The sequence below is a fragment of the Mucor velutinosus genome (genome assembly GCF_035048745.1).
Source record: "Mucor velutinosus strain NIH1002 chromosome Unknown tig00001545, whole genome shotgun sequence".
In the NCBI taxonomy this organism is placed as follows: Eukaryota; Fungi; Mucoromycota; class Mucoromycetes; order Mucorales; family Mucoraceae; genus Mucor; species Mucor velutinosus.
Genome location: NW_027041925.1, coordinates 1 through 24,885, shown reverse-complemented (window position 1 = coordinate 24,885; position 24,885 = coordinate 1). Strand labels below are relative to the sequence as shown.

The window sequence follows — 24,885 nt, the reverse complement described above, 5'->3', positions numbered from 1 at the left end:
AAAAATTTTGTAATCTAAAATGACAATCTAAAATCGACATGACGATTTCAATCAACATGACGTTGAATTCAATCAAATGCTTCTTTCTTTCTTTTTCATGCAGTGGTTATATTTCGAACATTCAGGGATTGACGAATGCACTATCAAATCGAATTCCACGTGACAAAGCAAACATATTAAAGTTTACATAGTTCCAGTTGACCGAATTGCTTTCTTTTCTCGAGACATGTTGATGCCACAGATGAACGATATCTAGATGAGTTTTGCCGCAGTAGTCTTGGATGTACAGTCCATTGTGCACTAGGCTATGGCCTTGGGGAATGCATCATCATGACACATTACTCGTAATTCACCATAGGCGACATCAATGGATCATGATTATATATATATATGCCAACGAGTGCAAGATGCCATGAGCATTTGATATACCAGCTTTTTTTATATGGCCGACAGGGCCATGCTGCTATTGATTGGCCATGAACAAACGAAATGATTGATATGATGAGAACCATTCCAATTTTTTAAATCGTGTAGCTTCCGCAGCCTTTTTTGTTTTTTCTTGTATCTTTAGCAGCTATTTCATGGTTTCGATTTTCAAGGCGATTCGAGATAATGATACCCAACTATTAAACTACTTTATTGAACTTGCAACAAATGAGTCGTCATCATCATCAACCCAAGCAGTATCAAAACAGCAGAGTCAATGGATACAACAACAACTCAAAAGCTCGGGTCAGAAGCAATTCGACTTGAATAAACGTTCATCCAGAGGCAAGACTGCATTACACTATGCTGTCACTTGGAACAGGGTAGAGATGGCGTCCAGCTTGATCAACTGTGCTCAAGTAGATGTCAATATGCGTGATCGAGAGAACGGATGGACAGCATTGCACAGGTAATATCAGGGTTCATTCGGATTGAAAAGGCATACTACGGTACAAAAGAGGGCATCGTTCGCTGACCATCATTGTATGTAGATGTCTGTATTTGGGAAACCTCGAGATTGCCCGTCTGTTATTGAAACGTCAGGACATTGATCTTCACATCAAGGATTGGGAGGGACTAGATGCATTTGAGCTGTACAATCTCACCATAGCAAACACGTTCCCAAAAGAGAGAATACTGTCGAAACATGACCGATTACGGCAATATGATGACATGATGGACAATGTAGAGAACGAGGCTCACCATCACACAACAGCAGATGCTGCTCTGGCCAGTGGACGACGAGGCGGAACAGATCTGTACACTTGGGGACACAATACAAACTATGTTTTAGGACATCCAGACACTGAAAATAGAACAAAACCGGAGCGTGTTAGATTACAACTGGAATCACAGAAATCAGCCTTCATCATGCAGAGACCCGATTATCTGATCGAGACAGTCGTCATGTCAAAGTATCATATGGGCATCTTGACGACAGAGAACAGCCACAATCTGCTGCTGTGTGGATTTGGCAGTGGAGGTCGATTAGGCACGGGTAAAGAGACGGATACGCAGTTTACTCCTATTCCAGTGCCATGGTCAGAGAGGATCACATCTGTCGCACTAGGGCGAGACCATACGCTGGCTGTCACAGAAAATGGCAATGTCATTTCTTTTGGAAATAACAGTTATGGGCAATTGGGTATTTATAGTGTGTATACTTATATGTGCGGACGGATGAACTGATGATTGGTCTACGAATAGGGTATGAAACGGATAATCATAGCAACAGCAACAAGGATCCAATGCAACTTGTACCACGCAAGATTCAAGCACAGAGCTTGAAGAAGCAGCCGATTCTCGGTGCTGCTGCTTCCAGAGTGCACTCGGTTGTCTATACGACGACCGACATTTTTACCTTTGGGCTGAATCAAGGCCAGCTTGGCTATCACCAGCCTGACAACGAGACTTGCCAAGTGTCGCCTCGCAAAGTGAGCATGTCGACAGAGATTGTGCAAGTGGTGGCCAATGCAAGTAGAGCGAATGTGTATCATTGTTTCTATTTTTAACGTCATTCGCACAATAGGATCATTGTACAGCCATCCTGAACACATCTTTTCAAGTGATTCTACTCTTGAATTATACGCAGCAAAAGCTATTGTAAGTTTGGAATGCATCAAGGAGATGGAGACTCTACTGACCCTGTTGGTGCTGTTTAGTTTCCCAGTCAATCGATTCCCTAGCAACATGACCGTGCATCGCTCAGAGCCCACGTTCATGGTAAAGTTAGTAGCAAGTGGTACAGAATATTTAGGCGCTGTATCAAATACAGGCGAAGTCTTTACGTGGACCTGTCGATCCTCTCACTCAAGACAGTCCGTGGATGCCGCCAATAGTAGGAACACCAAGCAGATGCAGCCAACTGTAGTGTCCGCTCCAAAACGCATCTGGACGCATCTCAACAAACCTCATTTAGCAGCCATAGATGCAAGCATTGGACAGCACGGAGAGATGCTAGTATGTACAGTGTCTGGCCATGTATTCCGGGGCGGTCATGTCGACAGGTTTAGCCAAATATCTCATTTACAGCGTTGTATCAGAGTGTGTGCCAATGCCAGCGGCGCATTTGCTGCTATTCGATCCGAATACGCGCTGCCGCCCATCACCCACATTGCGGCCTCTACACTGGAATACGATCTGTCGAGTTCATTGCCACAGTTGGAGATAGCCAAGGAATTCCATACGCAACTCTGCAGCCTGATGCAAGCCATGACTACCGAGTGCGATCACCAAGTGCAAAAGTACAAAGTAGGCGCAGATGTGGATCAAGATCTCGTGTTGAAGCAGCAACAGGCCACACGTCTCAAATACAGTCAACTCATTATCTCAGCCGTGGACCAAGCATGGCATCGCATCGATCAACTGAGCTTGCAAGATAATTCGCTGGATGTCTTGTTTTGTGTTGATAAAAGGCATGTCTACTGTCATAGTACCATTGTGCGGTGCCGAAGCAACATGTTCAGTCAGCTGGTCAAATGCGCTGATCGTCGCTCACCATCCATCATGAACGGCATGACCATCAAACTGGAGAAGCGAGCCAGCGACGGCAGAGTTGTCATTTACATCTATCAGTGCCAATTAGCGTCTATACTACTCTTGCTGGACTACATTTACACAGATACCTATCAGCATCCCATGAAGGCGTTTTTCCAGGTACCCGATCTCTGCTTCAAGGACTTGGATTCCTTCACTGACAAGAAGGCTATCCAGGCATCCGCTCATCAAATCCAACGGGATCTAGTGACATTGGCCAATGTCTTTCAATTACCAAAGCTGCTGTCATCAGCACAGCAATCCTTCAGTCATGCGCCGGTACCTACATTAACGCAACATTTGAAATTAATGTTGGAAAAGGCAAAAGGCACAGATGTGGCTATTGTAACTAAAAACCACCCGCATTCAACATACCATCAAGTGATATTACGACAACGATGTCCCTACTTCAAAAACCTGCTTCAGCCTGGATCTGTGTGGATACAAAAGAGGTCAACCGAGACAGAGGACAGGTGCATTCAGGTGAATCTCAATCACATTCCCAAAGCTATGATGGATACCATCATTCAGTACATCTATGTGGATCAAGACAAGACAATACTGTTCAACTCCATTCAACAGGACAAGGAGGAGTCCATGGTCCAGTTTCTACTGGATTTTCTCTGTGAAGCCGATTTCTTGCTATTGGGCAGACTCAAATCCATTACAGAGCAGGTGCTGGTTCCCTTCATCAAGCTGAAATCAGCCACCACTGTATTGGAATACGCAGATGCTTGCTTGGCAGATCAACTTAAAAAATCCTGTTTGGAGTTTATCAGCGTGAATCTACCCGTGTTTTTTGCTTCCCATATGTTGGATGCAGTTGCCGATACATTGCTTCGAGATTTAGAAGCCTACGTGCGTCAAGCTCAAATCAATCAAGCGCCTACTGTGGTGAGAGGATTACCAGAGCAGCATGTTGATGCAGATACAGAAGAGGACGATATTGAATTTTCAAGCTCATTGCATGCTCTCTCAAGGGGTGATGGAAGTGTGGTGACATTTGATGAGGTCTTTTATACCTATTATCCCGAGAAGCCATCCATAGCTAAGGAAAAGTCTGCTCTCAAAACAATAATAGACACCAACGAACTCCAGTTGAAACAACCATCTACAACGGCAGCTGCTAGCAGAGTCAAGAGAGGCACCAAAGTACAGTTGAATGACCTTGAAAACGAATTAAACATGATGGAAGCTGCGTCCTCGCAAAGACGTCAATCTTCAGCAGGATGGGCTACAAACACTGCTTCCGTTGCAAGTGCTGCTGCTGCATCAGAGTAAGTACTTGACATATGCAAACAAGATACATGTTATTGAGGATATGGTATAGATCGCACAGCAAGCCATCCTTACGAGAGATCATTGAGACCGAGAATCAGCCCAATCTTGCGTCTATGAAGAGTCAAAAGGTATGTTGTATGTGTTACTCAGAGAATACGTCTAACGTGGATGTCTATTATGTAGTCTGCCATCCCTAAAAAGATTTCACAAAAGGAAAGAAGACGTCTGGCACAGCAGCAAGAAGTAAATGACACCCCATCTTCATCGACCAAGCCAGTGTGGGGCAAAGTACCAGCTGTATCAGTCAAGCCCATGTCCAAAATCATGGCTGAAGTGGCAGATGTTCCTCTCAAAGAATCAACGAGCAGTGCAGCACCATCATCCAGTGACAGAAAGGGAAAGAAAATGTAAGTTCACTGTATTTTCACTTATTCATCTTGTGTTGACCACTCTTTAATAGATACATCCCCGAGTCTCTGCTAGAGCATATAGACCAACCACCTACACCCAGCGTCAAAGAAACTAGACCATTATACAATCCTGTAGACAGCCTGGGTGCGTCGTTTAAATTAACACCGATACGTCGATTCAACAGCACTTCAAAGGAGGACCAGGCGTTTCAGAAAAAGTCATTCCAATCCATCTTGAAGCAGCAGGAACTCGAGGACAACTGGCTCAAGAGCAACAAGCCTAAAAAGAGCATAGCACTCATTCAAAAGGAGGAGCAAGCATTAATTGGATTAGCACAGTATTATGTACAAACACTGGATATCTTGAGTGGTGAATGGCTTGAAATAAAAAGACTCTAGTTTTTGGCTCTCGTTGTCAGAGAATGTCAGCATGGTCCAGAATTGAATTTACTGTATATAAGAAATCAAATACTTGGATTCACATGGCTCTTTATTACAAACATTTCAACATGAAATTTCTAGCCGTTTTATTACCACTCTGTAGCGCCACAGTAGCTGTTGTGCAAGCGAGATCCATTCGTAAAAGAGACACGTGCAATGATCCAAGTTTAGGCTATTTTATTACACTCAGCACTATTACTGGAGATCAAGCATTTGAACATTGTCAATCCTTGGGTGGACGATTAGCAACCATTGGTACACACAACCTGGCACCATTGACTGCGCTTGTCAATAACTGTCTAGGTCCCAATAGTCGCATTCGTGTCCAAGCATGGGATACAAACACATTTGGTACAGCTAGTTTAGCCATGTATACAGGCCCAATGGCAGGTTATGGCACTGTCAACATGGCATCCAATGGAGAGGCACTGCATGCTTTATGTGCTATGACGCATGGTACGATGGCCAACGACGTCTTCCTAGCAGAGCCTCAAATGTCTAAACAAGGAGATGGTCAAAGTTAAGAATGAAGCACCCGTAACTTTATTTGAAATAAACAAAAATATAACAAGCACACAGAGAATGTAGATTATTGAGGATGAAACAGCTTTCGATTCAACATGAAAAAGACATCCATGGAAATAGGAGAACGACCTATGATATCACGAATGTCATTATTGAGAACCAAGGGTGGCATCACCATGTTACGAGCCACTTTGAAATGATTCAAGATGAGTTGGATACAGAAGGGAGTCAATGTATCTGCAGGGCAAGGGTACACATCGGGGCTATCCTGGTGGTCTCGGTGCTTGGTGGTGCTGGCAAGAGAAGATCTGCTTTGAAGCAGCTCGGAAACACCTTGTTGGTAGCTAGATGACTGGCGGATCTTGGCAGCATCCAAAATACGGCCCCACTCAGTGGCATCCATAGAAGCTGCATCCCTTTGCTTGGTCTTGGCAACAAGTTTCAAATAAATCTCCAGTTGCTCATCCGTCAATACAGCAGCATCAACATTGTAACTACCACCAGCTTCACGAAGCGCGCGCGACATGGCATCTGCCATCATAGTCAGCGTGAGAGGCTCACTGACCAATTCGTAAACACGCTTGATGGCCATTGGTTGCTGGCTGCTGCTATCATCAGAGCTGCTTGAGGTGTCTCCATCAGGACCGCCTGGAAGGATAGTAGAGGCCTGCAAATGACGCTCAGGTTCATGGTAGGTCCAGACCATGGATTTCTTGGAAAGAGAGGCCATAGCAACGCATTCATGGACATCCTTGATATTGACTGTCATGAGCATGTCGCCTTCAGAGATGGGCATGCCCAATATGTTCTTGTTCTCGAGCATGTGGATCCAAAAGTACATGTATTGCTGAATAAATGGAATGCGATAGACCACCCAGGAACCGTATTTGTAGCGATGGCGCAAATGAGCTTCCAACATTTTGAATAGAAGAATAGGCGCATCCACAGCAGAGGATGCCTCCATGGTATTTACACCGAAGCTGTTGCGTAGAGTCAGTGCCAATATATAAAGAGAAACAGAAAGAAAGTCTGTTGGCTGGTTACCTGGATAACATAACAACACGCTTGACATCTTGGCGAATAGCTGCATCAAGGACATTCATGCCACACTCAACCATACGGCCCATCGTTACAGCAAAAGGATTATAGATCATGGTCTTGATATGCACTTTGAGCTGTTCAGTGATAGTATGTTGGCTTTCGTAATTGACTTGCTTAAATTACATGTTAGATCAAGATAGCCTCTTTTTTATGACAAGCTTGATGTTACCTTGACTTCAATGCCTCTTCTCTCGAGATGTTTCAACTTGGCTTTGTCTTGACATAAAACTCGGACGGCACGATGCTTCGTCTTGAGTTGACCTTGGCCTTTATCCAGCTGATCAGCGATATGCATAGCTAATGTCTGGCCGATATAGGAATCACCATGCGTAATCACAATGTATTTGAGCTTCTTGGAGATGGTAGCGTCAGACGTGGGATTAGAAAAAGACATGTTGATGCTGAAGGATCCTATTATCTGACCTAGGAAAAAATGCTAATTTATATAGCTTTTTAGTCTTGAACGACAGAAACTCGTTTGTTCCAAGGTTTTCTACAATTGCAGGTGTGTGAGCGTGAGTAAATCAACCGAAATTAGGTTAAAAAAAAGGACATGTTTATTGTATGATGAAACGAAAAAAGAAAGAAAAACTTGTATCAAAGAAGTAATAGTAGTATGATTAAAGAACAGGCAACTCTTCCTTTGTAATCTCGGGTGGAGACATGTTGCCATTTTCTGTAAAACCAGCCTCAGAAATATCATCTGTAGGAGGCAATTTAACAAGATGAGGCCATTGAACAAACTCATCTCCATGCTGGATAGCAAAGCGAACACCTGAAATCAACACAGAGACCCAGAATAGGAGCAACAAAAAGTAGGAAGTATAGGACTTGAATCCCGAGTAATTGGGACGAATGAGATTCAACAAAAGCATAAAGAGAGCAAACAACAGGATGTAGGGTACAACACGGACACGGAGAGGCTTGTTACTGACAAATGGGCTATGAGCATCTTGCACCAAATGGTATTTTCCAAGGAACAGATCAAATGAATCTTGACGAGAGCCATCCAAAAAATTGTTTTTAACATAACGCGTAATGGAGTTTTGGAGATCTTTGAGAGCGCCAGCCTTAGTGCGGTTGCCAGTGCGAGTGAAATCTGTCTTGAGAGCGCCTGTGCCCGAATAAACACAACTGACGCCATCAGCATTATCAGCCCAGACTGTCATAAACTGTGAGCCTAGTGGTTTATAGAAGAGCAAGTCTAGGACTTACCATTTCTATAGCTATTCATAAACTCTTGTTGATCCTCTACTTTTTGATTTGCTTCCAAAATGCCGAGTTCCTTGAGTTGCTGAGTCAAAACGTGTCTGGCAAGCGTGCTCTGAACGACATTGGTGCGATCCAAGCAATCCATGCAGTTGGAGCGAACAACAGATGTCTGTGTCTTTTTGAGGTTCTTTTGAGCAGTATCGTAATAGGTGTATCCTTGCTCATTCAACTTGTCCTTTAATTGATCTACCAAGAGCTGGATGCGATGCCAGCGCATCTTACTACATTCAGAGTGGAAATCAAAATGCGTATAGTAGATACGAGGATCATTCAATTGCTCTACCGTGCGAGCATAAGCTTGTCCCATAGGAAGCTCATAACCCTTTTTGTTGATGAGATTGACCAAGATTTGAGGGCCATAGATGCGAATTTGCTCATCGAAATGAGCACGAGCAGCAGCCAACTAAGGATACACACGAATGAGAATCAGCCTGGCTCACACATGCTACACACTTACACTCTTTCTGGTCTCTCCAATCCAAAGACGAGGTGTGTACTTGAGGTTGATCACTTGAGCCCAGTAAACAGGAATTGAACCGCGAGTCTGAACAAACGAGAGCTCTACCTCCCCCACAACTTGCTGATTAGTGGATGCCCCGTCGTACAAGACAATCTGTTCAGTTTCAACAAAATTGGAGACATGGCCCTTTGCGTCTATACCACGTGAAAAGTAGCGAGTGCCTGGACGGTGTCTGCTTCTACGAGTAATCAAACCCCACGCAAAAGTCTTGTCATTGATCTTGCACTGATTCAACTCTACAACTGCATGCCTTGTTTAATCATTCCCATAGTATGTGTTTTCATTGTGTCTAATTCACTTACATCCTTGCATTACTGGCAAAATAAAGTTTGTTGTCTATTTCCGACACCATATCAATATCCTCTGCGTACCCACATACAGACACACACTAATCCCTATATTACTTACATCAAATTTAGCGTCAATCAGCTTCGTAGCAACAAATCGATTCCAAAAGAAACGCTCATCTGCTCTCTTGTACAATGGCTCGGCCAACTTTTCGCTGCTGAACTGAGCTTGTCTTTGAATGGATTGCGTCAAATCATAATCATATGAAAAATAGAATGTGTTGTTTTTGAGATGGGATTCGAGCAAGTTGACAAAAGTTTGCTCTTGGGATTTCTGCGCAAAGAAAGAATCGGTATGGATTCAGCCCCTGATTACAAAAAGAAACTTACCTGATCCTCAGTCAATCGGTTCGTGTCTTGTGCCAATGGCAAGATTTGGAATCCACTAACGCGATAAATAGCCTTTCCTTGAATTGTACCAATTTGCTCGCGTTTAGTGATGGTCATCATGTAATCACCTAGTAACAATATCAGCATGACGAACGCTTTCAAACCAAGCGATTGGTGGTGAACTATGTTACCTGCAAAAAGCTGGATGAAACCCAAGAGACCATAGACGTTCAATGTGCTTTCTTGCTCGCTAGCAGAGGGAATGGTCTCTGAATATATACTATGAATGAGCAATGGTATTTATCTTTATGATAACCAAACAGCTTACCGGTCAATTCGAGGGCACCTGTATCGCGATGCACTGTTAGATTGGAGCCTGTTTCGGGTGCAAGCACATAGGCCTTCTTTGTGATATATCTATGTTGTGACTATATCAGCTTGGCATGTCCATTCGTGATATGGGTGTGGAGCTTACAGTTTCAAATGTTTGTACATGTTGAGTAAAGAAAAGAAGAAAGGTGCAGAGACAAACGGCAAGATTTGCAGCAATATACACACAACATTGGGTTTAACATCCGGTTACTATTCAAACACCGTGTTTCTGTTGTGCACATCCTTCACATGTTGGATTCATGAGTTTGGGTTAAAAAAGATGCCGTAAGATGTGTTTGGGGAGTTTCCTTCCTCTCAATACAATGATGACCAAACATGTATAGTCTAAATATGCTTAAATGTAGAGAGTATAATAGGCTTTATTCATGATGAAAAAGAATGGTATATTTAAGCATTAAGTTCCTTTTGAGCTTCACCCTTCTTTTGCTCAACCTTGGCAGAGGCTTCACCAGAATTGTTCCCAACAAGAGAATTGACAGCACCTTGAACAGCGCCGGTAACTTGGCTTGTAAGACCTTGGACATAGCCCAATGTAGTAGCAGCTTGCTCCTCGACTTGGCCTTGACCATGCTGAGCCTTGCCTTCACCACGAAGACGTTCATTACCAACGACAGAGCCTACGTTTTCCTTGACAGTACCAACAAATTGATCAGTCTTGGCGTCAGTTTTAGAGGGAATAGTCATTTTATATTATTTGAATGTTGTAGTTTATTGAAGATGCTGTTGAAAATAGTAAAGTAGGCCGACATTTATATACTTTTTTTTTTCTGATCTACCAAGGTACAATGCATGATGTAATGGAACATTTGAAAATGTCATGTTACACTGCACTTGGTCATGATGATTTCATGTTCCTTAATACTGTCATAGTCTATGTGGCGCAACAGGAAACCTTGTTTAATATTACCTTTTGGCTTGACCCAATTTGAATTATAGAGATAGAGTTGAATTACGCATGATATCAAGAATGGAATATACAAATGAGGTCATCAAAGAGCTAACAGAATACTAAGAAATAATATTGCAAGAATGGACGTATAGAAGCTATTGATATTTTATTTGGAGATGAAAACTTGGTATATAAACAGTAGTAATGCTGATAGGTGGCAACAGTGCTAGCAATGACTATATGACGAGAACTTGAAACAGCTGTCGTCTGGCCGACTTGGATTCGGCCGAGTTCGTGTTTGACAATCTTTTGAATCTTTGATCTAGCACGGTTACAGGAGTGTAATGAGTTTTGATTCTTGGTAATAGGGGAAGCGTCTTTGCCTGATCCATCACATCAACAGTGGAATCCTCATGGTGTTTCAAATTGGCAGGAACTCAAAAACAGATGCAGCGCGATGAGTGTCTGTATATTTTACCGGGATATGCATAGTGTCTCGTAGCTTGAACATGATATAGATATAATCAACGCTGTGCTCCATCATATACATAATGCGCTCGCCACGTGAGGCAAGCCATTAAAGTCGAAATCATTAATATTCCTTAGCTTCATCTGCGTCCAGGATATCCTTTAGGTACTTGCCGGTATTGGCGAGATCATCAGACGTTTGGTTTTGGCATAATTTTGCTTCCAAAATTAACAGAGGATAGCTAGTAGCATTGTGAACCATTGTGTAATCCGCCTTCTTTCGCTCATTTTTGCAAAGAAGGGTCATTTGCCATGAACCTGTTGGAGCTCTCCTTGATTTCCTTATCAGCAGCCTATGTGTTCAAGTAATCACCATTTGTGAAAAAAGAGTATAGCACAAGCACCAAGTAATACTTGACGATGGTATTTTTGTTGACGCCTTCGGTCAAATCATGTCTTGAGTAGGTTCTCTTCAGCGAAAACAGAATGCTCTTGACAGTTGTAGGAAGTTTGATAGACTCTAGCGTAGTATCAAACGATGATTTGCTCGCATTACGAATGAAATCCGGATGTTTGACAGTATTAAAATTTTGACAGCCGTTGACGTTTTTTTATTTTATTTTTATTTTTATTTTTATATATATATATATATATATATATATATATATATTTATGCTTGCTTCTAACCTCCTTGAAGGCTTCCAAGTAAACCTGAAGCTCCAAAATATACAACATTTGATCATTGTCGATATCAGAGCAATTGCGGCGAGACCTTAGTAGCACGTCTATTTTGATTGCTAAAAGCGTGATCAGATCGACGAGCATCTATAAACAGACTTTCAGTTTCCTTTGCGTGACGATTTGCTGCTAGAAGGCTATGTTGAAGCAATGCAAATCAACAGGATGCCGAGGCAATTGTAGTATACCCAACTACTTTCGCTCGTAGTTTGGCGTAGGGTGCATGCAAAATTCTCGTTTATATCCAAAGCAGCGATTTGTCTATTGGATTGAATCCAATTTCTTGCATATGTTCTGGTTTTCAGAATCTAATGTCATTGATGCTATAGAATGATTCTACAGTATTATGGTGATTTTGCACGATCCCCTTTTTTGGCCGTATCTCGACAAATACTGATCGGATCTACACAAAGTAAACCCCATTCAATAGCTATACTATAAATCTAACATGTTGTGAAGATTTTAGGTATCAAATAAACTTTCCCTTATAACTATGGGTTAATTAAAATACATGCAAGGTCCTTTCTCGGAAAATTACTTTGTAGTTTGAGTTGATAATGGAACGGGCAATATCAGTTTTAGCACTATTCTCGTTTGAATGCACTTTTATTTTATTCTATTTTCTTAACAATCGCTTCCGGTGTCGTTGAAAATCTTCCTAGATTATCTATTCACTCGTTTTAATAAGCATGATTAAATTGGGAGATTCCTTATTGTGCTTGTTCACGAGATAAGACTCAACCATCTGGACTTGTTGATAAACAGACGTTATTACAAATAGGGTGCAGCGTTGCAAGTAGTGATATTTAAAGGTACTGTGATGTGAATGGTAGTGTTTTATTATAGAGTTTTTGTAATAAGATGTAACAGTGGCAACTTTCCTTGATGATGAATAATAATGAATACTTGTAGAACAAAAAAGTAGCAAACAATGAGTTCCTTGATTGATTAAATGGTTCCTAGGCTTATTATTGAAATTTAACTGTCCCTTGATGAATCGACGAATTTATTTCTATAGTTATATAGTTCATACTAGGATAGTTCAATAGAAAAAACTAGCCTCACCAAGACAACTCAGAACATCGCTTATCCCTTATCAGTTTTCTCTATTATATCACAACAAACATAAGCTGGTTTTTTTATGATGATAATTACTGCTGATCTCTCTTACCATTTGTGATAACGCTCTATCTTCGTACCTGCAATATACTGATATACTCGAGATCACTCCATTTAATGACTTGCATGAACGTTATGCTTTTATAATTTATGATTGCTATGCTGTACGTTGATTTATATTTATTTAAGATTTCGGGATCTTTGGTGTTGAAACCCCTCGTTGATTCCAGTTACTATATTTTATGATGGTTGCTTTTCCTTTACGAATTTATGTAAACCGACAATCACATTTTGCTTTTAGAGTTTAATCTAAACCATTAGTCGATTATCAGTCAAACTGACATCGTAATTAGAAAGAGTTACTGCAGACAATTACCGTGCAAATGTTGTTATCAGCGTTCAATAAGTAGAATTAATGGGGATATGAGCGAATCGGTGGAAAAAAATGCTTATTTTTAACAGCTTACTGCTACCTCAATCTTGCATTTTTCAACTTGCTTCTTTTTAGTAATTATTTTTTTGCATCTCGAAGAAAAACTTCATGATTAAAAAAGCCATTTTTATACCTAATTTGAGGCACAATACTCTTCCAAAATCAAGGACTCCACCAAACCAAATTAGTCGGAGCTTTAAAAAGCTGACATTAAATACCTTTATAGAAAAATTGGCGTCCGAAAACTGCTGTTTTACCTTGATAAAAATATGTTTTACAAATAGAGTAGTGTTGTAAAATGTTGAATATGGTAGTGCTTGACGAGTTACATCAATCTATAACAAAAAGTGCGGAATTATTCCATTTTTAAGCACAAGACTATTGAAAAACATAAAATTTTGAACGCTCAAAGTAAAAGCAAAAAGTAAAGTTTCAGAATAATATAATTCACCTCACACTGCTATTGATGTATCGTTTCTAAACCAGATCTCTAGATGCATAGAAACAATCAGTCACTACGGCGAAAACCTTTGTGCAAATACACCAAGTTTAGAGTAAAAGCACCAAGACTTAGATCATTTGCACCAAAATTGGGGTTTTGAAGGTGTGTTGGATTTTTTAACCAACGAAGAATTATCAGTGGTATCACAAAAAATGGATTTACATTAAGTGCTTGACCATTTGAGGAACTAAGGACAAAATATATTACACAACAACACATCTTTCGAGTATATAAAATTTTGAAATAAAGATTGTAGCACGTATGTTTTGTTATAACCTAACGAAGGTTTCAAAATCTATCTATAAACATATGTAAAAAGAAACAAATCAGGCGTATTTTTCGAGTAAATGTCAATTTATGAATTCCTAAAGGGCCACTGGGTGCTCAAGGATAATTATACGATTGCCCAATGTTTCCTCTTCTTATACATCTATTTTGTTATATACGTTTCCAGAATAAATCTAAAGAGAATGGCCTCTAAACACTTTATCTCGCAATTGAAAATTGATTGTTGCACATGCGGTGTTCAGTATAGTTTTTTTTTGGATTTATCAAAGTGTTTAGTTCTTATGTAGCTTTTTGTTCTACACGTTTAGGCAGGAAATTGAGCACAATATCAATATCTAAAGTTTTCTCGGTGCTTTTCGCAACACCTTCCTATGTGTAAAATTGGACGGCAGATCTATCACTATTCTATCAAAACTAAGAGAGACCAAGTAAACATCCATTGAAGAATACCGCATAAACTAAGAAGGAAACGGGAAAACTGAAATTTGTCAGAATCATATTTGCATTGGATCTTGAAAGTCCTTTGTATTTAAAATACCGCTTCAAAGTAGACATTAGCAGCGTATCCAGTGCTAAAAGCAGTAGGAACCACCTCTTTGATGCTAAAAGTGGTAGAAATCATCTTAGAGATACGGGAGAAAAAGCTCAATAGAACCTTTCCGGTTTACAACACTACGGCCCAACTGATGTTCTCACAGAACATCGATGCGCTCTTTTGGGAACATCGATGTTCTCATGAGCACCTCGATGTTCCCATATCAGAACATTTGACTTTACACTGTGAAAATAGTTATCAGATATGCGCTTTTAAATGGTGTGGTCAGACTTTTTGGGTTCTCTTGTTTATTTTCCGTATTGAACGCCAATTCGTAGCATCATTATCTACGAAGTTAGAAGCCTCCAAACTTGTTCGATTTGAAACAAAGCAGGGTAAAAATCACGTGACCCGAGTTTCTGGTTACTTTGAGTCGCTATGTCAAAGTGGTAATATTCCTGACTAACAAACTGAAGGTCGCCAGTTCGAATCCGAACAAACTCGTTTTTTTCTTCGTTGGACGTTAACCTTGCTGGGTTAATTATGCATTTTCTCAAAATGCTTTGGTGGTCAGTGATGCGGATCCTTTTCTTTTATTTTTTTTTTTTATAATTATTTTGCGCATGCCTTCATGGATAACAAAGTTGCAAGAGGTATACAAGTATGATTAATGAATGTAGCTATGTATTGCATTGACAAATGTATTATTTTTTATTTCGTAGCCTCAAGTGGATAGTTTTACGCGAAAGCAAAAAAAAAAAAAATTTGTATGTTGCGATTTCAATCCTCGTTAAAGGTTGCGAATATCGCCAGCATCGATCGACATATCTTGTTCAAACGGATGGTAGTTTGCAATGACGCTAAAGTGCAAGTCGTTATCCAAAGATTTCACCAATCCCACTTGCATCTCAACATCGTCAATAGAAATGACAGCATACTTAGGATCAATCACTCTCGGCACCCTTCTTGCAATTTGTTGTTCGACAGACTCATTCATACGAACAAAAGGGACAGACCTGTCGTGAGAAGCAACACCATGATTTTTCATGGTTTCAACGAAAGCCAAAAAGTAGGTCGACCCATCATAGACATGTTGGAAAAAGAATATCACTCGCGAAACAAACCAACAGGAGACAGGGTGGTTAAGTCGATTGAGGCGAGTTGACCTAAACATGACCAGATGGTTGCTTCTACGAAACTCATGCATCTTCTCTCTGTATATTTCTGATCCTATGGCAGTAGAACCGATTAGAGCACGATGGGCAACCTTGATGGTCATTGACAATGGACTGTTCAGCCTTTGAAGTAAGAATATCTTGCAATAGTATTTCGACAAAGCACGCTTGAATCTTGCAATTGGAACACCATGGAGTTCAGCACGATCAGTACCATCGAAGCCAAAATGATGATCCAAATTTGTCTCTTCTTGATCAGGTTCCCTCAACTGTGAGCTTGTTAGAGATTCTGGATGATTGAGGTATGTGGTGGATGCATATGGCTGTGGTCGAATGCCTTGGAGGAACTCATTTGAGTCGAAGACCCTTTTCAGCTGATTTCTGATTGCAACAATTTCAATCAAGTTGGAAGATTGCTTGCCTGTCCTTGACTTGCCAGTTATCAAATCACCAAACTTTCCAATGCTTCTGTAAAATGGATGATGTTGTTATGTAAGTAACTGGATGTGTGTGATAACACATAGCATGTATAGATGACTAACCGTTCTTGACTTCGTGAGGAGTAGGCTACAATTGGCCCCATTTCTCTTATCATCCACACTACATGTGTAAGCTGATGCATTACGTGACGGAAGACCGAAAGTGACAAGCACATGGCATCTCTCTGAGCTTTGCAGTAGTCAATGAAGAAGTCAATGCATTCATCAATCTCTGCCAACCTAGCCTCAGTGAACTCCCATTGCAATGCAAGGCAGACGCCTCTAACCAGCTTCATGATTGCTTTCCTAGCCTGTGGACTGGCTAATTCTGGGACAAAGAGAGTAGGTATGATGGTCTATTTCAAATCAGAATAATCAGATCCTAATTCACGCCTTACATGTGTACGTTTGCAGATTACAGTGGATCTGATCTTACCAGCAAATTATCAAGATAATCAACACTGCGGGTGCCTCGTAGCTTCTCCACCAGATTCAAAAAGCTTCCATCAAATGCAACTGGTATATGTGATCTTGTGTCCTCAATTGCTTTGCCAATGTTAAGCACAAAGAATAAAAGGATTATTATTTGTAGCTTATAAAAAATGTTCAATATTATAAAAACAAGAAAAGACTTATTTGAATAAGATCAGACACAAAAACTAAAGATTTATTGATGAAGACAGGAGTTATTCTATTTATACTAAGTTCTGAATGCCAAAGTAGCAATTTATCTTGTACAACGCTTATCACATCTGGTGAACCTCAGTATTTAGATAGCTGAGATGCACTTCACTTATCATAGCTTGTCCATGTTGTTGCACAACACAGACATATCTACCCATCAAGAATACCTTAATCTTTATAGACAGTTGTAGCCCTTCTGGCACAACAGCCAATCTCGAACAGCCGTTGCTTTGGAATGAAAAATGGATAATTTTCTCGCTCCAATTCACCATCTGTATATGTGTAGAAGAACTTTGTGTTGTTCGGAGACAGGCCGACAGTGAGCATCTCGAAGAGTTCTGAACCAACACCTCGTGCTAATGTATGCATTTCTTCGAATCCAAAGCATGACGATAGCTGATTGAAAAGGCTGACACCGTTGAATCCAAGGTTGGACTCAGCCCTCTCGTAATCTTCATTCGTACGCATGCTTCCAGCATTTGGAAAGTACATCCCATGGCTGCGATTATCAGGGTGCATACCACGCGAAAGATACCAACGACAGCCATACTCAGATGCATGATGAGCACACTTGCTCCAGTCAAACACGGCTAGAATAAAGCAGGTAGGTAAATCAATTTCATGTTAGCCATTGTGGATGCTGATTAGTTGCTTTATCAATCAGGATATTTACCTGGAGTATCACCACCACAAATTAGAGGATGAACCTTCAAACGAATTGGCCCAGCGTCATTTGTTTCGACTACCATTCCATACGTAGAAAGCCACTGGAGCTCTGCCAAGATGATGGAAATGAACGAGTCAAATGATTTGGGCTTCTTTTTTCCTGGAAAGATACAAAGCTCGTGCGTGTACTCCTCCTAGTAACGCTTGTGTGGATCGTAATTGAACACCATCAGATGAATAATTGTGAATAGCCGATCACCTCTCTTTTCAACTACAAAGCCATCATTCATGATCGCAACTGCAATATCCAGGTCATTTGTGAAATGCTTATTCTTGATGGACTTGTACGTGGCGCCGTCAAATACGTCAGCAATGATAACATCGGATGGATTTTCTTCAAGGTCTCTGTTGTCGTAGGCATGTCGGTACCGAAGCTCCTCTCTCGTTATTGGATTCGCAACTAATCGTGATACGATGTCTCCAATTGACATGACTTTCATTGTCGACAGGGCTCGACGATCTCCCCGTGCATTGTATCTTTCATGGGAACAAATATCACAAATTGTCTCTTCGTCGTCTACTTCCAATGCGTACAGCTTGCAGCCATTGATACACACATCATATTCATGGGATGTCAACGATGATTGGCGCTGAAGCATGCTTTGCACACGAGGGCCATGCATGATCTCCGGATTGCTTTCTATCAGTTCATGGGGGAGGATCGGAAGCTGGTGAGTTATTGTATAAATGACATGTCATTGCAATGCGAATTACCTCGACTAATTTTTTCTGTATCTCTCAAAACAGTGTTCATCAACCTGACCAACTTTCTGTATGCATCCCGTGGTATGGCAAAATCATTGACGATATCATACAGCTCAATCGAAACCAGTTCTGTGGTTGTATATGTATTTTGGTTGATGTCTTCGAGGGATCTGCAATCGTAGAAGCAAGCCTGATCTTCTGCATCTGGGTCGACTACTCCAACTGTCTTGTATTTGACATTTAACAAATCAAATTCCAGCCCTGGTTCTTCTGGATTGTCTCCTGTTATCGCATGTGTGGTATCCGCTATTGTGAGTATATACATCTACTTTAGCGCTGCAATTCCTTACCATTATTATCGACAATAGGCAGCAGATCAGCAGCACCCGGCATCTGTTCAAAGTCTGCGTAGTCGTAATCAGCATCGTCAGCAGCAGGAATCATTTCTTCAATATCACTCATGGCATCATCATCATGCAGCTGGTTTGCATGATCTGAATTGGCTGTGACTAGCGCACTGGGGGGAGATTGTGGCTGTATCAGCGTTGTTTCCACTGGAGGTTGCTCTTCCATTTCAACATCTTGGTCTTCACTCAAAATGGGAGCACGACAGTTTCGGCGATGGTTGCGTAGAGCACGAGCACTGTCAAAGCTGGTATAGCAATTTGTACAGAAGGATGGCTCTGTTTCTCGTGATATACGGATTGAGAATGACATGTTTGGAGAAACCAAGAAAAATAGGCAAGTAAAAACAAATTTCAAGTGGCAGCTTTATATACTAATTCAAGTTTTATATGCGCTCGCCAACAAATGCGTTTATCATCGTTTACAAGCAAGTGATACGTAGCCTTGCATATAACGTTTGGTAACTCAAAGTCCAAGATCAAGTAAGGAACGTGTTTCCTATGATGTGATATGTCGCCTCAGGCTACCTCTACGTCATTTCACTTTCAACATCATGTCAAATCGAGTGGTATTCACTGTGCACATATGCTTATACTATGGGCGTACAATGAGGTTAGCATTACTTGCATGAAGCCTGTGAACCGAATGACGCTCAACAACGTGGTGGTGTGTGCGCAACGAGATATACGGTACAACACAACTCTAAACATATCTTTTCTTTGCTTACTAAATTTTTATTATCAGCGCGAACCATGAACAACAACAACAACAACGATACCAGCATTGACTTCACTGCAAGAAATGATGGCAATGAGATCCGAAATCAGCCAACAAGGCGTACAACTGAACGTCTTGAATGATGGATTTCGACAGCAATTCATGTCGCCATTGGAAGACGCAGGCAGCGATTTGGCAACAAGAAGCATCCTGGATCCCACTTACAGAAGCCAGGTACTATCTAACAGCAACAGAAGAGGTCCTCGGGTAACCGAAGCAAACCCTACCGGAAGGGCCAGAGCTTCTCCTGTGGAGAGATACAACGCAATGCTCCAGCATTTGCACAAACTATGCAATGGGGCATCTGTACACGATTTGACACCAGGACAGCTCAAATCGCGCAGGAAGAAGCTCCACCGCACAGCAAAGAGGGTCTTGGAGGCTATACTGATGATGCATCCGAATATCCCGCATTGGAATGCCCTAACAACATTTCTCAAACACCGAAGTAATCGGTGTTTGAAATATAGGGGGAGGTAGCACCAGGTATCCTCAGGTAGCCTGAGGTATCCTTTATGAACATCACACACTAAAAGCTCGCATATGCAAACCTATATAAGATAGAATAAGGTAAGAAACAGGGTTAACAAAAAAAAAAATAAAAAAAAAACGTGGATAATTTAGGGTTAAGGTAATACCCCGTCTGTGTTAGGGGCGACAAAAAAGTCATAAATTTTGAAAACAAATTAAACCGATAAAAAGCTGGTACAATTTAAAGACAGAATAGTATTTGAAACTTAGCAGCTGGCCTATTGGATGACGAGATATACGAGTTTAAATCCGGAGAGCTGGGAACGTCTCACATTAAAATTCGTTAAAAACAAGGCCAATTGTGCTGAAACTAACCAGATATGCACCTAAAACTTGTATAATTGTATTAAAGATTTCAAAAAAAGCAGTTTAGACTCATTCCTGAGAGTTAATATGAGATTTGTATCGATGCATTTTTTCACCCTTGTCAAAACCAAAAACGCGTTTAATGTTGCCGTATAAAGCTTGAACTAGTAGCTGAGGCTTCCAAATAGCTATGCATACTTTGAAACAAGAAAATTTAATTAGTAAATGTTGAGATATAAGCCTTCAAGTTATGGTGCTTTAGGTTCTAGAAATTGGAGCTTACAAGTCTACGAATTTTGCTTTCACTGCTTTTAAATTTATTCAGTTGGTAGCTCGGAACTAGCAGACTATACCAGCGTTTTAAAATTTCAAAACGCATTACTAGAGCGGGAGATATCGGCATTTAAGTGTTTTCAAAATGGCCTAATAACATTTCTGGGCGACTCACGGCGTGAGTCGTCGAGAAATGGTACCTTAGGTACCATGGGTACCATGGGCATTATGCTAAAAGCCAATCAGAACAAAGGGTAAGTGATACATAAGAATAGGATATCCTATTACTGCAGGTATCATTTGAATGGCCAATCAGAAGCAAGACTCACGGTGCTTGGATACCTTGATACATGAGGTATCATTCCTAATAACATTTTTCAAACACCGAACATCTCGGTGTTTGAAAAATAGGGGAAAGTAGCCTAAGATAACTGAAGATAGCCCAGTTCGCGTATGCGAACTTATAGAAAATGTTATCCAGTTATTATCTCACCAGAGATTGCTTCACTGAGCGGTCTCATATGTACCACTACATAGAGCGTGCTCTGGAATAATTAGTAAAAAAAATAGTTTAAAATCATTATATCATTAAACTGTTATAATCAATTTCATTTTTGTTGAGGATATAGATCATCTCTGAGAGGCAAATGTATTAGGCGTCGTTTATTACATAAGAGGATCTGAGAATGAGCTGAGATGCATAGTAGAAGTGAGAGGTCTTTATTCAAGCAGCACGAAGGAACATGAGTGGTGCCATCAAATGGCTAATCTATATCCTGGTTCCTAGAGAGTGGTAGCCTATGGCCTTTCGTCCCTGGAAGTGGGTTTCAATTCCGACAAATGTTCTTCCGTCAAAGCTATTAGGAAGAACATTCTATCCTGGATCATCTTTGTTGTTTATCCTTGACTGGTGGTTCATGAGCGCTGATGCAGCACATCCTCGTTACTGGTTCAAGGCTTATACAATTATCCCGCATTCAAGATCAAGGTCCTATTGCTGCGGCACTGTCAAATAACTATAAATACCTTTGATATCTACACTAGTTTTGATCCCTATTCAATCTTGGAATAACATAATAAATATATTCAGTTCTAATTGTATTTACTCTGTCTATATTTCGTTATTCTAAACAAGTTTTACTATTAAAAAAAAAATAGAAAGCTCTTAACAGTAGTAAGAGAGCACCTGCCAGCTTATAAATATGCTATCAAGCGTCAATGGTTAATTAGCATTACACTTTCTTGATATGTTATCATAAATCTCAAATAAGTCATCAACATCACTCATCAATATTGAAAAATAGCAATTGAGGAAAATGATGAACAAGATACAACTTATCATGGGCTTTCAATATGATGCCCGACAAAACAAACGTTGATATAATAGGGCAGAAGAATAAACAAAGTGAAAAAAAGGAGGGATTAGACAAAAAGTAAGAACACCACAAGAAGAGATTGGGATATTAGACAAAGAATATATAAAAGAGGGAATGTGATAAAAAAATGAATAGTGACAATTAAAAGAAACAAATCAAAACAGAATAGAACAAAGAAACAATGAAAAGAATAAGAAAAGGTTGTGATATTAAGAAAAGAACAAAGAAGGGAAAGGATGAGACTGAGATAATAAGAAAAGAAGCAAAAACAAGTATGGGAACGAATACTGGATAAACAAGGACCCGACAAAACAGGAATTAAAATGATAAAAAATAAATACATAGAAAGAGAGAGAAATTGAGCAAAAATAATAAACAGAAAAGAATGCAAAAGAGTAAATAAAACAAAACAGATAGAAAAATTGAGACACTGAGGAAAAAAAGTACAAATAATAGGCAAAATCAGTAAAGGGAAGCAAAGAAACCCATGAAAAGACAGAATGTAATATATAAGACAAAGAAAAAAAAAGATATATAAAAGGAGATGGTAGGAAAGCAAAAAGACGAAAGAAACGGAAGTAATGTAAATAATAAGAAGCAAAGAAAAGAGTAATAATAAATTGACAAAAAAAAGAGGAATGAAGTAAAAAAAGCGAAAAGAGAAGTAAATAAAAAAAAAATAAACATAAAAGAAAATAGGCAAACATAAAAGAAAGACGAAAGAAACAATGACAAGGAAAGAAAATGCGATAAAGAAACATAAAGGAATAAATAGAGAAAAAAAGTCGAACAGAAAAAGGTTCGAGAAGGAGGATAAAGAATATAAGCAGAACAGAAAAGGGAAACATGAAGATAGAGCACAGGAAGAGACCGGGAGAACAAGCAAACAAAGAAAGAACGGAGAAGCAAAAACGCAAATATAAACAGAGAAAAGATATATAAAAAAAGAAAGGTGGACAGAAACACAGACAGAGGGGGAAAGAGAGAACGGAAAGAGAGAATAACAGAAACAGAGAAAGTATATACAAAGAGAAGGGAGAAACAAGCAAGAAAAAAAGGGAAGGAATAGGGAATAAAATACACAGAGATGAGGAAATGGAATGGGAAGAATTATAGAAAGAGAAAGGACGAAGAAACTACGAAAAAAAAATACACAGAAAAGGAGAGAAGAATAGACAAAAAAAGGACAGAAAAGGGGAAAGGGATAGAGAAAAGAAATAGACAGCGTAGAAAGAAATAATAACAATAATAACAGAGATAAAGAAAAAAAAACAAACAAGAGAGAATAAGAACAGTAAAAAAAAAATAAAATAAAAGAAAATAAAAAGCGAATACATTACCATAGCGTAGCGGATACATTGCTATAGCGGAGTGGATACATTACCATTGCAGAGCGAACACATTACCATAGCGGAGCGAATACATTACAGTAGTAGAGAGAGAGAAAAAAAAAGCAATTACCGCTATACAACGAATACGATGATATTGATATAGCAAATAGTAAACAAAAATGCATAACAACATTTCACAAGTACGAAGATACAACAAAGGAAATACTCATAATACATATATAAATAAGGGATAATAGATAATAATAGGTATAGCATAAAGAAAATAATACTAAAGTAACGAATAAATCAACACATATTACATAAGACAATATACAACAATTGAATAAGAGACAAAGAAGAAGAAAAAAAAATATATAAAAAACAGACAAGATTAGTGTAAAGTACATAAATGATGATTAGGATAGGGATAGAATTAAGGATAAGATTAGGAATAAGGTTAAAATTATGAATAGGGTTAAAATTACGATTATAATAATGATAAGAATAGATTAGGAATAGGGTTAATATTAAGATTAAGAATAGTGCTAAGAATTGATTAGAATTAGGGATAGAGATATGAATAGGGTTATGATTAATATTAGGATTAATATTATATTTAAGAATAAGGTTTAAAATAGGAATAAGATTACCTTTAAGATTAATATTATGATTTAAGATAACTATATGGATAATAATAAGATTAATATTAGGATATTGAATAATGTTAGTGCCATGAATATGGATAAGATGAGGTTAAGGTTAAGATTAGGGTTTATATTAGGCTTAGATAGGAATAATATTAGGGTTAGGATTAAAATTAAGGATATGAATAGTAATAATATTAAGGATATGGTTACGGTTTTGATTATTATTCATTAAGGTTTAAATTACAATTAAGATTAAGATTAGCATTAGAATTATGGTTAGGATTAAGAGTAAGGTTAAGATTAAGAATAGGATAAGGCTTAATAATATGGATAGGAATAGTATTATGATTAGAATTAAAATTATAATCAGGGATATAGTCAGCCTCGGGGATTAGAATTAGATTTATAAATAGGATTATAGATATTATTAGGACAAGGATTAGTGATAAGATTACAGACAAGCCACAATTATGATTAAACATAATGTCATTATGGGTAGACATAGAATTATGTTAATTATTACAGTTAAAAATTAGAGTTAGAATCAGAATTAGTGTTAGGCTTATAATTAGTGTTAGCATTAAGATTAGGGTTAGAGTTAATATAGTATTAGGATTAATATTAGGAATAGGGATAATGTTAATGTCAGGGTAATGGTTAAAATTAGGGTTAGAATTAGACATAGGAAATAGGATTATAGGTTAGAATTATACATAGAGTTAGGGATAGGGTTAGGTTAGGGTTAGGGTTAGGGTTAGGGTTAGGGTTAGGGTTAGGGTTAGGGTTAGGGTTAGGGTTAGGGTTAGGGTTAGGGTTAGGGTTAGGGTTAGGGTTAGGGTTAGGGTTAGGGTTAGGTT

General features: G+C 39.3%; 8 protein-coding genes across 8 annotated transcripts; 3 read left to right on the top strand and 5 right to left on the bottom strand.

Moving 5' to 3' along the window:
* Nucleotides 1-581: 581 nt before the first annotated feature.
* RHO5 (Rho GTPase) lies at nucleotides 582-5,111 on the top strand (the record flags this gene model as incomplete). Its single annotated transcript, XM_064825444.1, has 8 exons — nucleotides 582-895; nucleotides 978-1,630; nucleotides 1,693-1,958; nucleotides 2,015-2,088; nucleotides 2,148-4,298; nucleotides 4,352-4,430; nucleotides 4,486-4,709; nucleotides 4,763-5,111. The coding sequence occupies 8 exons, from the start codon at nucleotides 582-584 to the stop codon at nucleotides 5,109-5,111; spliced, it is 4,110 nt and encodes a 1,369-aa protein (XP_064676662.1).
* A 110-nt stretch (nucleotides 5,112-5,221) lies between these two features.
* On the top strand, nucleotides 5,222-5,677 carry ATC70_006164 (uncharacterized protein; the record flags this gene model as incomplete). The annotated part of the gene is made up of 1 exon (XM_064825443.1): nucleotides 5,222-5,677. The coding sequence occupies one exon, from the start codon at nucleotides 5,222-5,224 to the stop codon at nucleotides 5,675-5,677; it is 456 nt and encodes a 151-aa protein (XP_064676661.1).
* Nucleotides 5,678-5,742: 65 nt separating this feature from the next.
* On the bottom strand, nucleotides 5,743-7,173 carry ATC70_006163 (Myb-like domain-containing protein; the record flags this gene model as incomplete). The annotated part of the gene is made up of 3 exons (XM_064825442.1): nucleotides 5,743-6,658; nucleotides 6,723-6,892; nucleotides 6,949-7,173. 3 exons carry the CDS (start codon nucleotides 7,171-7,173, stop codon nucleotides 5,743-5,745), a joined length of 1,311 nt encoding a protein of 436 aa, XP_064676660.1.
* Nucleotides 7,174-7,399: 226 nt separating this feature from the next.
* Nucleotides 7,400-9,743, bottom strand: ATC70_006162 (uncharacterized protein; the record flags this gene model as incomplete). Its single annotated transcript, XM_064825441.1, has 9 exons — nucleotides 7,400-7,941; nucleotides 7,995-8,454; nucleotides 8,509-8,813; nucleotides 8,874-8,907; nucleotides 8,980-9,192; nucleotides 9,249-9,376; nucleotides 9,440-9,517; nucleotides 9,577-9,665; nucleotides 9,724-9,743. 9 exons carry the CDS (start codon nucleotides 9,741-9,743, stop codon nucleotides 7,400-7,402), a joined length of 1,869 nt encoding a protein of 622 aa, XP_064676659.1.
* Nucleotides 9,744-10,028: 285 nt separating this feature from the next.
* ATC70_006161 (uncharacterized protein) lies at nucleotides 10,029-10,325 on the bottom strand (the record flags this gene model as incomplete). The annotated part of the gene is made up of 1 exon (XM_064825440.1): nucleotides 10,029-10,325. One exon carries the CDS (start codon nucleotides 10,323-10,325, stop codon nucleotides 10,029-10,031), a length of 297 nt encoding a protein of 98 aa, XP_064676658.1.
* A 5,078-nt stretch (nucleotides 10,326-15,403) lies between these two features.
* ATC70_006160 (uncharacterized protein) lies at nucleotides 15,404-16,563 on the bottom strand (the record flags this gene model as incomplete). The annotated part of the gene is made up of 2 exons (XM_064825439.1): nucleotides 15,404-16,256; nucleotides 16,331-16,563. The coding sequence occupies 2 exons, from the start codon at nucleotides 16,561-16,563 to the stop codon at nucleotides 15,404-15,406; spliced, it is 1,086 nt and encodes a 361-aa protein (XP_064676657.1).
* A 556-nt stretch (nucleotides 16,564-17,119) lies between these two features.
* Nucleotides 17,120-19,099, bottom strand: BUD16 (putative pyridoxal kinase; the record flags this gene model as incomplete). The annotated part of the gene is made up of 5 exons (XM_064825438.1): nucleotides 17,120-17,541; nucleotides 17,625-17,777; nucleotides 17,877-18,317; nucleotides 18,392-18,664; nucleotides 18,733-19,099. 5 exons carry the CDS (start codon nucleotides 19,097-19,099, stop codon nucleotides 17,120-17,122), a joined length of 1,656 nt encoding a protein of 551 aa, XP_064676656.1.
* Nucleotides 19,100-19,588: 489 nt separating this feature from the next.
* On the top strand, nucleotides 19,589-20,016 carry ATC70_006158 (putative NRPS-like protein biosynthetic cluster; the record flags this gene model as incomplete). The annotated part of the gene is made up of 2 exons (XM_064825437.1): nucleotides 19,589-19,738; nucleotides 19,798-20,016. The coding sequence occupies 2 exons, from the start codon at nucleotides 19,589-19,591 to the stop codon at nucleotides 20,014-20,016; spliced, it is 369 nt and encodes a 122-aa protein (XP_064676655.1).
* Between the last annotated feature and the right edge of the window lie 4,869 nt (nucleotides 20,017-24,885).